Source organism: Anabrus simplex, chromosome 13, assembly GCF_040414725.1.
Source record: "Anabrus simplex isolate iqAnaSimp1 chromosome 13, ASM4041472v1, whole genome shotgun sequence".
NCBI lineage: Eukaryota > Metazoa > Arthropoda > Insecta > Orthoptera > Tettigoniidae > Anabrus > Anabrus simplex.
In genome coordinates this window covers 82,553,627-82,568,630 of record NC_090277.1, presented here as the reverse complement: position 1 = coordinate 82,568,630, position 15,004 = coordinate 82,553,627, and the positions used below count along the sequence as shown (strand labels likewise).

Genomic DNA, 15,004 nt, shown 5'->3' with positions numbered 1-15,004 from the left:
TTTATTTATTTATTTATTTATTTATTTATTTATTTATTTATTTATTTATTTATTTATTTATTTATTTATTTATTTATTTATTTATTTATTTATTTATTTATTTATTTATTTATTTATTTATTTATTTATTTATTTATTTATTTATTTATTTATTTATTTATTTATTTATTTATTTATTTATTTATTTATTTATTTATTTATTTATTTATTTATTTATTTATTTATTTATTTATTTATTTATTTATTTATTTATTTATTTATTTATTTATTTATTTATTTATTTATTTATTTATTTATTTATTTATTTATTTATTTATTTATTTATTTATTTATTTATTTATTTATTTATTTATTTATTTATTTATTTATTTATTTATTTATTTATTTATTTATTTATTTATTTATTTATTTATTTATTTATTTATTTATTTATTTATTTATTTATTTATTTATTTATTTATTTATTTATTTATTTATTTATTTATTTATTTATTTATTTATTTATTTATTTATTTATTTATTTATTTATTTATTTATTTATTTATTTATTGACTTTAGCAGTGGCGAAGTTAGGGCTCGTAGCCCTCTCTTACACTTAACCACATAATTGATCTACAGATAATACATATATAGAAGAAATGTACTATTCTATCATAAAATCAAAGATCAGCTAAAAATTACAGATTTGGACAACATATAATGAAGAAAGAAAGCAGAGTTCAACAAATAAAATAGAATAAAATTCGGAGCGTATAGATAATGAGAAAAGACAAAGTCATGATGAAAAAGTAAGATACAAACTGAAAAAATAAGCAATACATAAAGAGAACACAATAAGTAATAAAGTAAATGGAAATATAAGTATGGCAATAAAAGTGATCTATGTACATGAGTAAGAAGCTAAATATTATGTACATTACACTATAATAATAATAATAATAATAATAATAATAATAATAATAATAATAATAATAATAATAATAATAATAATAATAATAATAATAATAATCACAATCACACAACCTACCATACGTCATCATACACACGTGACAATCAGCGGTATTCAACAGGTAATCTCCACATGCAGTCTTAAATTTCGATATTGAGTCTGAGTTCCTGACAGCAGCTGGGAGTGAATTCCAAAGTCATGACCCAGCCACAACGAAGGAATATAGCCTACATGTGTTGAGTGTGGTGACTAACCTGTTTGATTTTGCAAGGAAGAATGTAGCAGTTAATTTGTTTGTATATACATTTGACTTGGTGATATGCTTCCGAGATATCACGTACTTTATCACATCATATTGTTGGAAAGCGAAGCCTAAATTAATTCCTAGTGCTGAAATTCCCAGTTATTTTCTGTGAAAATACGAATGTGACAATCAGTGAAGATCAACAGGACATGCATGAATATTCTTCGGCAAGGAAACTAGGTGACTACATGAATTTGAATGAAGTTATTCATGTAGAACCCTTATAAGTGTGAATAGAAAACAAGATGGAAATGGATGAGGATCCAGACAACTCATACGCAATATAAACGCACTAGAATGTAATCCTGTTCTTTAAACTTTGAATCCCGAAAGTCAACATTTTTCAAATTCAGTGTACTTATTCTCTGAAACTACTGAATTTGGAAACACGAAACTGTTATCACGCATAAAAAGCATGACTGTGCACGCTTTAACACGGTCCTTTTTCGTATCTTGGTTCACAAATAAATTATACGTATTAAAATTTGCACTTCTATACACAAAATTTCGTATGACTATTTCTAGCCGAGTGCAGGTAGGTAACTGCGTGTTATTGTGGTGGAGGATACTGTTATGTGAGGTGTGTGAGTTGCAGGGATGTTGGGGACAGCACAAACACCCAGCCCCGGGCGACTGGAATTAACCAATGAAGGTTAAAATCCCCGACCCGGCCGGGAATCGAACCCGGGACCCTATGAACCGAAGGCCAGTACGTTGACCACTCAGCCAACGAGTCTGGCAGTTTAAAATATGTAAAAGTATGACACATCTGGAGTTAGTAGATTCATAGCATAGGTGCACAAGAGTTCTTAAATTTAACATTGCTGAGATAGGTGGGTCCTGCTCCCCTTAGGTTTGATTTCTAACCTATTACTGAATAAAAATTCGGGCTGTTACAGTACCGTAAAGTAAAATTTTCCTTACTCTTTTGAGTGCGGAAAAAAAGGCAATTTCATCACAGTATGAAATAAAAATTTACGTAGTCGAACGTGCAGTTCCGTAGAGGACAATTTGTGGATCTCCCTGTGGCCACGCCTGGTGCACGCGGTAAAGAAGTGCATCTCGAGAAGTACTTTGTTAATAGGAAGGAAATCCTTCTCGCAGATCCCATCAGCTCTCTCGTCATCAATTATTCATTAACAGGCAGGGTCGGCTGCGTCCACGCTCAAACTCCGTATCGTCCAGTATAAATGTGGTCAGGAGGTGGTTGGCGAACATCAGTCAGCTCTCAGCGTTAGAGAGGGACCAGAGTCAGCCCTGGTAAGTACCTCTTATGGCGTAACAAAACTGAAAAGATGACGTCGTGGTGAGTCAGAATATAAACAGCTGTCTCTTGACTGTTTTCAGTTCATCCACAATCCAGTCGCGGCTCTCCACCATGGACTCCAAGCTTGTTATCTTCCTCGCATGCATCGGTGAGTAACTACCTTTCTCACCCTCTAATAATGATAATTTCGTGTGGCTATTTCTAGCCGAGTGCAGCCCTTGTAAGGCAGACCCTCCGATGAGGATGGGTGGCAACTGCCATGTGTAGGTAACTGAGTGTTAGTGTGGTGGAGGATAGTGTTATGTGTGGTGTGTGAGTTACAGAGATGGTGGGGACATCACAAACACCCAGTTCCCGAGCCAAGGGAATTAACCATTTATGGTCAAAATCTACGAACCGGCCGGGAATTGAACCCGGGACCCTCTGGACGACAGGCCAGCACGCTAACCATTTAGCCATGGAGCCGGACTTCTCATCCTCTAAGAGTCTAGTACATTTATCCTGTCTGGTACCACAAGTCCGTGTTCGATTCTCGGCCAAAACAGACATTTTTTATGTGGATCTGAGGATTGGTTCCAAGTTCACTCAACACATGTCAACAATTGACGAGCTATCTGATGGTTTCGTAGTAGCCCCCGTTCAGCTCCATGGCTAAATGGTTAGCTTTCTGATCTTTGGTCGCAGGGTCCCCGGGTTCGATTCCCGGCAGGGTCGTGAATTTTAACCATCATTGGTCAATTTCGCTGGCACGGGGGCTGGGTGTGTGTGTGTCGTCTTCATCATCATTTCATCCTCATCACGACGCGCAGGTCGCCAACGGGAGTCAAATCAAAAGCCCCGCTCCTGGCGAGCCGAACATGTCCTCGGACATTCCCGGCACAAAAAGCCATACGCCATTTCACTTTTTCATAGTAGTCCCGCTTTAGAAACTGAAGAAGACCGACCGCATCTCCTCGGGATCTGTGGACAGCGGTTGCCTTGTAGGCCAAGCTCAATCAAGACTCTAGCGCCATGGGGTTGTTTAACATGTATGTGTTTTTGGGAGTGACTTTGCTGGTGAGACCTACTGTTTACATGCACTTCGTCTTCTGGTATGGGATAGAGCAGTTTTGTTACTTTCATTGAACTGTTTTAGTCTCATCCTAGCTTTGACAATATGAAAGTGACTGAGGTATGAGCGATGCTAATAATGCCATTCTTTGTGCAGCCAGTCCCTGCTATGAATGGTGTGAAAATGTTGCTCATAGGGTCGGCTGGGGCGGTCATTTCACTGGTCTTGTAATAACAACTTCTGGCTCGGTGAGGACAGCAACGCGAAACTACCCCACTCTTAATTTCCCTAGTCTCTTCAATGATCCTTAGGCCATCCATGACAGTTGATGGCGGAGCTGTTGAGGATCCAACCAGCCTTCGGGATGAGCACTGAGAATACATACATATATAGTCTCTAACAGAGCGGGCAGCGAGTCTGTCCGTTAGCACAGGTCCGCGTTCGATTCTCGGCCAGGTCAGGGATTTTTATCTGACTCTCAGTGTTGGTTCCTAGTCCGCTCAACACGCGTGAAGAAGTGAGGGGCTATATGATTCAAAATATATGTGAAATGTTTAGCGGGAAAGTTCAAGTAAAATCCGTGAAGCAACTTCCATTATAACTCTATATTATCCGATGGTCTGTCATGCTGGCTGCATATGTTTACGTGGCTGTTTTTGAGAGAGAGAAAAGCACAGTTGTATCCCTCTCTGTCGGTCAGGAGTAGCGGATCAGCCTCCGTCTTCCAGAATCCCGGGTTCAAATCTATCTTTCCTTCCCGTTACGATACACACATTAATTCACAATTTTATAATAATTACAATTACTATCATATGCTATGATTCCTTACAATATACAGTAGAGTAACATTTTGTTATGAGTTCTTTGGGTATAGAAAATAAGCCTGAAACCTATATATGTATAAAATAAGAGTTTTGTCTGTACATTGCTCAGAATTTAAAAAGGATGGTATTTCTGTATTAGTCGTGTCCACAGTAACCAGGAAATGCACTTTTTAATTTTCCGTAATGTCTGTCTGTCTGTCTGTCTGTCTGTCTGTCTGTCTGTCTGTCTGTCTGTCTGTCTGTCTTTCTGTCTGTCTGTCTGTCTGTCTGTCTGTCTGTCTGTCTGTCTGTCTGTCTGTCTGTCTGTCTGTCTGTCTGTCTGTCTGTCTATTCGTACACGCATCACGAGAAAATGGCTTAAGAGAATTTACTGAAAATCGGTATGGAAAGTCGGGAAATAATTCGCTACAATCTAAGCCATAAATAATTTTATTCACGCTGAGGGAAATGGTAGTTTAGGGGAAGGCCTAAACTTTAATTCTCAAATATTTGTGTTATTAGTATTCTTATCGGTAAATACTACTTAATTGAAGTTATATAACATTAAATTTTCGATAGTTTATGCCTTATGCAGTGTTACCGAACTGGCTAAGATTACAAAGATATTCATGAATTTGGATTTTTGTTACTAAGTCCATATCAGCGCCGAGTTGCGAGAAATGGGTAAACAGAATTTAATGAAAATCGGTATGTAAAGTCGAAGAATAAGGAACTACAATCTATGCTATAAATAATTGTATAAGTACCCTAATATCACAGAGTCTAAAGAAAACTAAATGTGAAGGCCTACAATATAGAAAGCTCATAAAATTGATCAACAATAACATTGCATTGACCATTGTTTGTTGTGATGTGCTTTGTGTCTTCTGTTGCCACTCATCTCTGACAGAGAGGATTACTGCTGCGTACCGAGAATTTTTTAAAATTTGCTTTACGTTGCACCGACACAGATAGGTCTTATGGCGTCGATTGGATAGGAAAGGGCTAGGATTGTGAAGGATGTGGCCTTGGCCTTAATTAAGGAACATAACAGCATTTGCCTGGTGTGAAAATGGCAAACAACGGAATACATATTCAGGGTTGCAGACAGCGTGGATCGAATCCACTATCTCTCGGATGCAAGCTCGCAGCTGCGCGCCCCTAACCACACGGCCAACTCGCCCGGGCGTACCGAGTGTAACAGCCTGCCTGAATATTAGCGGGAAGTAGCTGGGGAGTTATATAACTTCCGTCTTTAGTGTGCCATTCCTCTGGTTCATACATTTTATGATACTTCTGGTACGTAACATACTGGTTCATCCTGGTCACTCCAGCTCTGAAACTCTGGACTGTTACATCGGTACTGTTCGTTAAAAGTGAGAAAATGTGAAGTTTTTCATTTGATCGAGTATTTTATATGACAACATTGCTTTTAATCGCTACATTCCTACTGATTTCATTGTAATGATTTATGTTGACTACAGTTAGGAAAACCACAAAATCCTTTCTTTTTCCTGAGAACCCCGTAGCGAAGCGCGGGTACATCAGCTAGTATTTAAATAAACGCATCAATGATCTAAATATTTTATCAAAAATTGCAAAATTAGTCATCCAAGCACCTCGAAATAAAGTTGCCTCTTTCACTCTCCTGCAAATATTGCACGGTTCAGTTAAGGAATATCCTTATTACTCAGTGATGAGTCGCGATTTTCTTTCTATCATTACTAAGTCAAAATTACGCCGTTTTTGAGGTACATATATTGAAACCTCTGCGTTTACAAAACCACCTGATCTAGAAGGCTACAGTGTACATTGCACGTTGGTAGCATTTTGTAATAATTATGGCTTCCAATAGTTTCATATTTGGATATTTGGATTATAATTCAGTACTTATCTACATGCGTTTTCATCTGAAATGGGTACATTCACTTTCCGCCTGACGTCTTATAAATACTTTTCATCAAATTCTGTAAGCCCTATCATAATGAAATTAAGTGTACTTTATGTTTGAGAGTTAATCTTCCATCTACCGAAAATTATTTCACCTTATTATTTTTAAATTCTTGAATATAAAATTTTCAAAACCGTTAAATTTTCACTGATCCATTCTTTTCAAAATTACTTCCAATATTTTTAATACTTCGTAGTGATTTCACTTTTTGTTAGCCGGGCTGAGTGGCTCAGACGGTTAAGGCGCTGGCCTTCTAACCCCAACTTGGCAGGTTCGATCCTGGCTCAGTCCGGTGATATTTGAAGGTGCTCAAATGCGACAGCCTCGTGTCGGTAGATTTACTGGCACGTAAAAAGAACTTCTGAGGGACTAAATTCCGGCACGTCGGCGTCTCTGAAGACCGTAATAGTAGTTAGTGGGACGTAAAGCAAAATAACATTATTATTATTATTACTTTTTGTTAAGTAAATTGCCAGATTAACAGCGTGGAGATTCAGTTGAAGATAATTGCACTGAAGGAGGAAGAATCTTGCGTTATAAACTGTGAAATATGTATATATTTTTTATCAGCAAATATTTGATACCGAATTTTCTGACAACGATAGGGTGAGGGTTATAGAATGCGTTAGTAAGGCCAGTCAAGGAAAATTTCATGCAATTATGATGAAAACTGTTGAAATTCTGATTTAATTCGTTTAAAATTTACAGTTTTGAAGTTCATTTCAGTTCAAAAGGTAAAAATAATGATTTTTGTTACCTTGGAAATTGCATGTCTGTCTGTCTGTTAGGTCATCAGCCCAGAGGCTGGTTGGATCCTCAAATAGCATCACCAAAAGGCTATGTAGTTATAGGGAAACCACAAAAACCAATGGCAGTACCAAAATGAGGCGTACTAGGCAAGATGAGGAGTGAGGTAGTTTGCCATTGCTTTCCTCACTGGGCCAGACAGTGCTATTGTAGCACAACTAACCCTATGAGCAACACCTTTCATCCCCTTTTAAATTTTGTCGACCTAAATTGCTATCTTTCGATATTTTCCACGTAACGTGTTCATATATCTCACTAACCAGGTATTATAAAAATTGACCATGCAGTTAAGGTCGCGCAGCTGTGAACTTGGATTCAGGAGATAGAGGGCTGGAACCCCACTCTCGGCAGCTCAGAAGATGGTTTTCCGTGCTTCGCCATTTTCACACAATTCAAATGCTGGGCCTAGACCTTAATTAAGGCCACGGCGCTTTCTACCCACTTCTAGTCCTTTCCTCTCTTTGATCTACCCCTACCGTTCTTACCACCTACACTTCCCTTAAAAACCATCCGAACAAGCCCTGAGTATCTTAAGGTGTTCAACAAATTTTCACATTGCTTCAAGTAAAAGTCTTTGTTTACTTCGTTAATTCTGTTCAAAAGGAAGTGAACTTCTTCTGAACTGTCAGATTCTATAATGGAGTCTTCTGCATAGCAGAAGATGCTGTTATTTGATTTCTGTTAATCCTGATTCCTTCATCAGGTTCAAAGGTGATTAGAAAAATAGCTTCTTATTATAAATTAGAAAGGATTGGAGATAGGATAATACTTTTGCTCACCTCGTTTAGCATACGTTATTGATTATTGTAAGCATTTTATACAACCTTCCCGAATTCTTCCACTCTACGAAGAAAATGTTCATCAATTTATATAATGTATATTTTGTGACAGGTCTTGTATCCTGCCTGCCTGCCACGAAGGACAATACCGTGGATCTCGAGCCTCAAAGCACAGGAGTTAGCGTCAGTTACCATGGCAACCTCGTGGGGCACAGTGCCGGCCACAGTGTGGGTAGCGGGCTGGTATCCATCGCTCAGGGTGCTGTGGACCAGGCACATCGCGCTATCGCCAGCCAGGCCACCGTGGGAGCTCAGGCCTCCTTCCAGGCTCAGGCCGGCCTAGCTCAGACGGCTATCGCAGCTGCTGCCACAGCTCAGGCTGCCCTCGCCGGTAAACAAGCCATCGTGACGACGTTGGAACAACAGGTACGAGACGCCCAAGCTCAGCTGGAGGCTGAAAACTTGCAGTTGACTCAGGCTCATCGCGCAGCTACCGCGGCGCAGCAAGCGGCTGAGCAGAGCCAGGTGATTCAGAGCGCACTCACTTCAGCACTGAACGCGATCCAGACCGGCGCAGACCAAGCTCAGAGAGCCGCCCAGGAGGCTTCTGCAGAATATGCCTCCCAGAGCAGCATGGTGGCGTCGGCCAGGCAGCGTCTTGCTCTGAGCGAGGACCAGCTGGGAGATGCTCGAGCAGATCTGGAGGCGACACAGGCTGCCGCCCTCAAGGCTGCCGCTGCTGCTCAGATCGCCCAGAAGAACGCCATCAAACAGTCTGCAGGAGGCCATGGCGGATATATTGCTGATGACAGTGGAGTTCAGGGGGGCTCACTGCACCCTCACCACTGAGCTCTGACAGTTCATCCCTTACCTCAAACGCACTAGCTGCAGTTCTTTGGCACAAACACCTTCCTTTGTATTTGTAACATTAAAGTTTCTTTCCCGCATTAAAATGGATGTATTGCCGTATTATTTGCCCGACCTTCTTCCCTTATTCTTCTTCATATAAACGTAAATACACAGTGTGTCCCAGGAGATGTGGCCAGTATTAGAGTATATGACAGAAACGATCATTTGAAGCAAAAACCTTCATATGGACATATGCCCTTTTCCGAGATCGATCGCATTTGATGTACATTTGTTTTTGGGCTGTTGGAGCGCATATGTGTGTTCAACCACCCAACCTTTTTGTCCTTTTATTCCAGCCCAACCTACCTCGTTCCTTTCAACGTCTTTGCTCGGGATGTCTATATGCCTTTAAACTAACCCGTTGAACGCGCAATTGTCCGTGGTGTGTCGTGAGTGAAGTAGTCATTCATTTACGTGTCCGGTTACCATTTCCAGAAACCTGCAGCTGTGATGGCCTTGTTGTTTCCTCTAAAACATCCTGTGATATGCATGGGTTGTCTAGGAGGGGACGGATAAGTAGGTGGCTTGGGTCTTGTTCAGCACCAGTCACACGAGGTGTCTGCGTGTGAAGACAGATCCCCCATTTCTTCAGGATGGTCTTGCGCCGAGGGACGCCCACTCTTAAGCGATTGACGCACCTTCATACAGGGTACGGTAGGTCGGCGCCATGAGCTAATTCTTCCTTTGGTGACATGTCTGTGGACAGTGAACTCCTCCATCTGTTAAGACGAGTTGTCTCTGGTGTTCCCTCCAGTGGCAGAGTCCTAGCAAGGAAGCTCTGAGGCGAGACGTTGGTGACTATGGAGTGGACGTCGATGGTCATTCTCCTGCTTTATTCTCTCGCGTCTCTCGCGGATGTTGGGTGGGGCAATCGGGTGTACCCTGGGCAACATCATATGGCTGATTCTTTCATTACCGGTCTCTATCCAAAAGGATTGCACAAAAATCGGTCTTTCTCAAGACCACTTGTGTTTATCTCTTTAAACATCGAGGGATTTTCTTGAGAGAAAGAAGTCCTATTAGTGAAGTAGTGCGGGGGATTCAGAGTGTATCAGAGGGAAGCATCGGTTTGTACACACGCTGGCTAAAATGCCGCACATCTACACTAATGAAGAATAAGGAGATATGGTGTGTCTTTATGACTTGTGTGCGTTGGTAGTGCTCCTGTTGCTGTCGAGAAATACCGTCGGCGATTTCCGACAAGTTGAATTTGTAATCATAGAGTGTTTACCAGAGCTTTCAGCACATGGCGTGAAACAGGTGTTTCTTCTGAAAGTGTAGCTCAACAACCTATGCAGGAACAGGAACATATTGTTGAAATGGTGCAGCGTAGTCCTAATACCACGACACGGCGACTTTCTGCACGTATCAGTGTCCCATTTCAAAACGTCAAAGAGACTGGGGCGGTAACACACATACGTGTGCGCCACTGGCCAAAAACAAATGTGCATTAAATGTCTTCTATCTTGGAAACCATTCGCAATAGGGCATATGTCCATATGAAGTTTATTGCTTCAGATGATCTCTCGACCATTCCTCCTGGGACATCGTGTATAAGTGTACAGATATATAAAACTGTGACTAAGTATATGAGATTCTTCTAAGCACCCTATAAACTACGTATAAACTCGAAACCAGTAAAGCTAGTACTAACCCGTAATAAAATATAATATTCTCACAACTACCCAAAGTGAGCGATTTGGGCGGTTTCAAAGTTGGTCTTTGGAAAAAAAAAACATATGTACGCAAGCGTAAATGTTTCTTCTACAAAATAACAGGACAGTATTTCCACCTAGAAAACTGCAACTGAAAATTTGTTTTCCTGTAACGAAAGTGGACATTACTCTCCACCCTCATTTTCCGCACGCTTATCAACATTAAACAGACAAAAAAACAGACTCTGTAATCACCGCCTTCTAGCAATGCGTGCCTGTGTTACGTACAACTTTCCAGAAGGCAACATCCCAAATAAAATATACTCTCATTTTGACCAGTATAAAATATATGTTAAATTTGAGCACTTTCGTAGCATACGCCAGTGGGGCTACATGCATAATTAGGAGTAAATTAATTCCGTATATGTACAATAAATATAGCAGAGAAGTATCAGAACTTTTGCCATCAGAAAGATAATGATTGCTGCTTTGGACTTGAACATCAAGTGCATTTGCTTACTGGGTTAATGATGGTGGAGCATTTACAAGGTCTGTCTGAGGTCCCTGGTATTAGCTCAGCGAACATCCCGGGAGAAAAAAAAAAAAAAAACTTTTCCCTTTGAGAGAAAGCTAATAATCGTAAATATGTCTTTAAATAAGTAAATAAATAAATAAATAAATAAATAAATAAATAAAAGAAACCAAAGCCTACGGCAACGACTAATGACGTCACTAACAGTACACTTTATATTTCAACACTCTATTTATACAAATCCAAAGCCGCAGCATCTTTGGCGACCAAGGCCTACGGTAACGACCAATGTGACGTCATTTCCTTCACACATTTTATCGCGTTACGTTAAAAAATATTCGGATGACCCGCAGCCATAAGACACATCGTGTCAAAATGTGTCCCACAGTCTGTTGGGGAGATCCACCATTAGAGTCATGGTGCTCTCCCCACTTATGAGGTGATTTTTTCACCTCGGCCGTGTGTTGTGCAAAACAGATTCAGTGCTGACCAAGTCCTACGAGACGGAAGCTCCTAGGAGCAGGATTTGCACTGATCATTTTGAACCCCTATGAAGCTACATGTGTCCATTAATTCACCTTGTGGTTCGAGCCCCAATGTCGGCAGCCCTGAAGATGGTTTTCCGTGGTTTCCCATTTTCACACCAGGCAAATGCTGAGGCTGTACCTTAATTAAGGCCACGGCTGCTTCCTTCCCATTCGTAGGCCTTTCCTATCCCATCGTCGCCATAAGACCCACCTGTGTAGGTGCGACGTAAAACAAATAGCAAAAAAAAAATCCACCTTGTTCTGAGTCTATCCTTAGATTTCTGCCGCGGTACGGACAAGTTCAGTGCCGTGTTTCCGATGTAATCAGAGGGTTTTCTTCGAACATGCCCAAACCAGTCAAATCTATTTTTTGAAGCTAATCGGTAATTTTCTGCCTTGGAAACCTGTGCCAGTAGTCTCCAATTAATTCTTGGCCGGTTTATTTAAAGCAGCTGTTAGCAGGGAAGCCCGAACCAGAATGACCACCAACGTTCATTGGAGAAATGGTACTCGGCGATGTCGCGTAAAATTCCCGGTTCGTATTCTGTCGCCCCTTTAAAGTCATTCTTCCACTTCAGTATCTTAATTTTGGTCGGCCGTATTGCTCTGTGTCATGGTCCAAGTGTCAAGGCTGGTATAATGATGAATTTCATTTTAGCTTAGATGGCATTCTTTTGTCATTTTTAACACCTATTACTTCCTCCATTTGAGCCAGGCGCTCTCGCTGTGAACAATGTTACCGAGGCACCTGTGTTGGTCAAACTGGGTGACTTGTTTCCAAAAAGAAGACAGCATTAATATGCAAGGAAATCCACAGTTCTAGGGATATGAGCTACGAATTATAGGTAAATACAATATTAATAAAGTATGGGAATATATTCTTTATTTCTTCCTAAAAATTACAATCCTTTTCTTAATCATCGCTATCCGGTCGAGTAGATTAGCAGTTTGCCTTTTTCTAGCACTACGAGCGCTAATGTGAGTCAATGCATTGTTTCACTTAACCACCACTACGAGCGCTAATGTGAGTCAATGTATTGTTTCATATAAGCACCACTACGAGCGCTAATGTGAGTCAGATCGTTGGTTCACCTAAGCACCACTACGAGCGCTAATGTGAGTCAGATCGTTGTTTCACCTAAGCACCACTACGAGCACTAATGTGAGTCAATGCATTGTTTCATATAAGCACCACTACGGGCGCTAATGTGAGTCAATGCATTGTTTCATATAAGCACCACTACGAGCACTAATGTGAGTCAATGCATTGTTTCATATAAGAACCACTACGAGCGCTAATGTGAGCCAATGCATTGTTTCACTTAAGCACCACTACGAGCGCTAATGTGAGTCGGTGCATTGTTTCACTTAAGCGACACTACGAGCGCTAATGTGAGTCAATGCATTGTTTCATATAAGCACCACTACGGGTGCTAATGTGAGTCAATGCATTGTTTCATATAAGCACCACTACGAGCGCTAATGTGAGTCAATGCATTGTTTCATATAAGAACCACTACGAGCGCTAATGTGAGCCAATGCATTGTTTCACTTAAGCACCACTACGAGCGCTAATGTGAGTCGGTGCATTGTTTCACTTAAGCGACACTACGAGCGCTAATGTGAGTCAATGCATTGTTTCATATAAGAACCACTACGAGCGCTAATGTGAGCCAATGCATTGTTTCACTTAAGCGACACTACGAGCGCTAATGTGAGTCAATGCATTGTTTCATATAAGAACCACTACGAGCGCTAATGTGAGTCGGTGCATTGTTTCACTTAAGCACCACTACGGGCGCTAATGTGAGTCAATGCATTGTTTCACTTAAGCGACACTACGAGCGCTAATGTGAGTCAATGCATTGTTTCATATAAGAACCACTACGGGCGCTAATGTGAGCCAATGCATTGTTTCACTTAAGCACCACTACGAGCGCTAATGTGAGTCGGTGCATTGTTTCACTTAAGCATCACTACGAGCGCTAATGTGAGTCAATGCAGAGTTTCACTTAAGCCGTTATCACTACATTTACCGGGCGAATTGACCGTGCGGTTAAGGGCGCGCAGCTGTGAGCTTGCATCCGGGAGTCAGTGGGTTTGAATCCCACTGTCGGCAAACCTGAAGATGGTTTTCAGTTGTTTTCCATTTTCAAACCAGGCAAATGCTGGGACTGTACCTTAATTAATGCCATGGCTGCTTCCTTCCCATTCCTAGGCCTTTCCTAATCTCATCGTCGCCATAAGACCTATATGCGTTCGGGGAATGGCAGCTAATCCCGGTAACCACTGCACCACAGAAGCGGACCACCGGGCTCGGTAATTTTGAAAAAGGCCATAAAGAAGGTAATTATCAGAAGAAGAATGTTGATGACCTAAAATGTTTGAAAATGATCTATAAGATTGACAAAGCGTTGTGAATATTCTCCAGTCTCCGTATTCACATTCTCTCTTAAAGTTGCGACAGTATCCAATACCGCCCTGAAAATGCTTTTCCGTGATTTCCCATTTTAACACCAGGCAAATGCTGGGGCTGTACCTTAATTAATACCACGGCCACTTCCTTCACACTCCTAGGCCTTTCTCATCCCATCGTCACCACAAGACCTGTCTGTGTCGGAGCGACATAAAACAAATTGTAAAAAAAAAAGATATATCCAATACCACACGCGTAAATGATTCAAAATCCTTAGACATGTAAGAAATAGACTCATAAAGTATAAAAATAATCTAATAAATTCCATAAAATGACCAAATAATGAAGTATAATTTTAGTAAGTGGCCTAAAACTACAAAATGGCACGAACATGGCAAAAATGACCCAATAAATTAGAAATTACAAATTAGAAATATCTGTTGTGAATCAATTAAAAGATGACATGTCATCAGAATCCTAGCCCTGACATTTATATCATAACACTCCCCAGGAAATGGATCCACTCTAGTTGTGTGCGAGGCCATGCGGTGCTAATAACTCGATGACTCTGGGGAATTCCTTTCAGAAGGCTCCTCCGGTAAGTCCAATTATTCTAATTGAATGGAGTGGCTGTTCCACGCTACACGGTTCCGAGTTCATAACCCGTGTCCTTGTGTGACGCAAATGTTACAACAGACAAAGTGTTGGCACGACTCAGACTGATGTTGTGGTGGTTGCTGTTTTAAGGAGTAAGGCGGCGGTGATATTAGTCACTGGACGGTGATGTAGCCCGCAATGCACAGGGGAGAACGTCAATACTCCTCTAATTGCTGGGATATTAAAAAGACAGAGCTTTATATCTAGCTGCCAATATCGGTACCTACAGAGTACAGTGCCTCTATGGGACGTATTTACCAACGAGAGTATAGCTTTTATCTTGGTTTAAAGCTAAGAAAACCGAGGTAATATTTACATTTGTGTTCACCAACATTATCTCGGATAATTGGTATTATCTCGGTTTAAAATTTTACCGGGGAATGTTTGGCTGTTAAAA

At 40.6% G+C, this 15,004-nt stretch overlaps 1 protein-coding gene across 1 annotated transcript; it reads left to right on the top strand.

Moving 5' to 3' along the window:
• Positions 1–2,492: 2,492 nt before the first annotated feature.
• On the top strand, positions 2,493–8,814 carry LOC136884926 (tol-Pal system protein TolA). Its single transcript, XM_067157246.2, has 3 exons — positions 2,493–2,513; positions 2,601–2,668; positions 8,024–8,814. The coding sequence occupies exons 2-3, from the start codon at positions 2,632–2,634 to the stop codon at positions 8,758–8,760; spliced, it is 774 nt and encodes a 257-aa protein (XP_067013347.2). The 5' UTR covers positions 2,493–2,513; positions 2,601–2,631; the 3' UTR covers positions 8,761–8,814.
• The last annotated feature ends 6,190 nt before the right edge of the window (positions 8,815–15,004 follow it).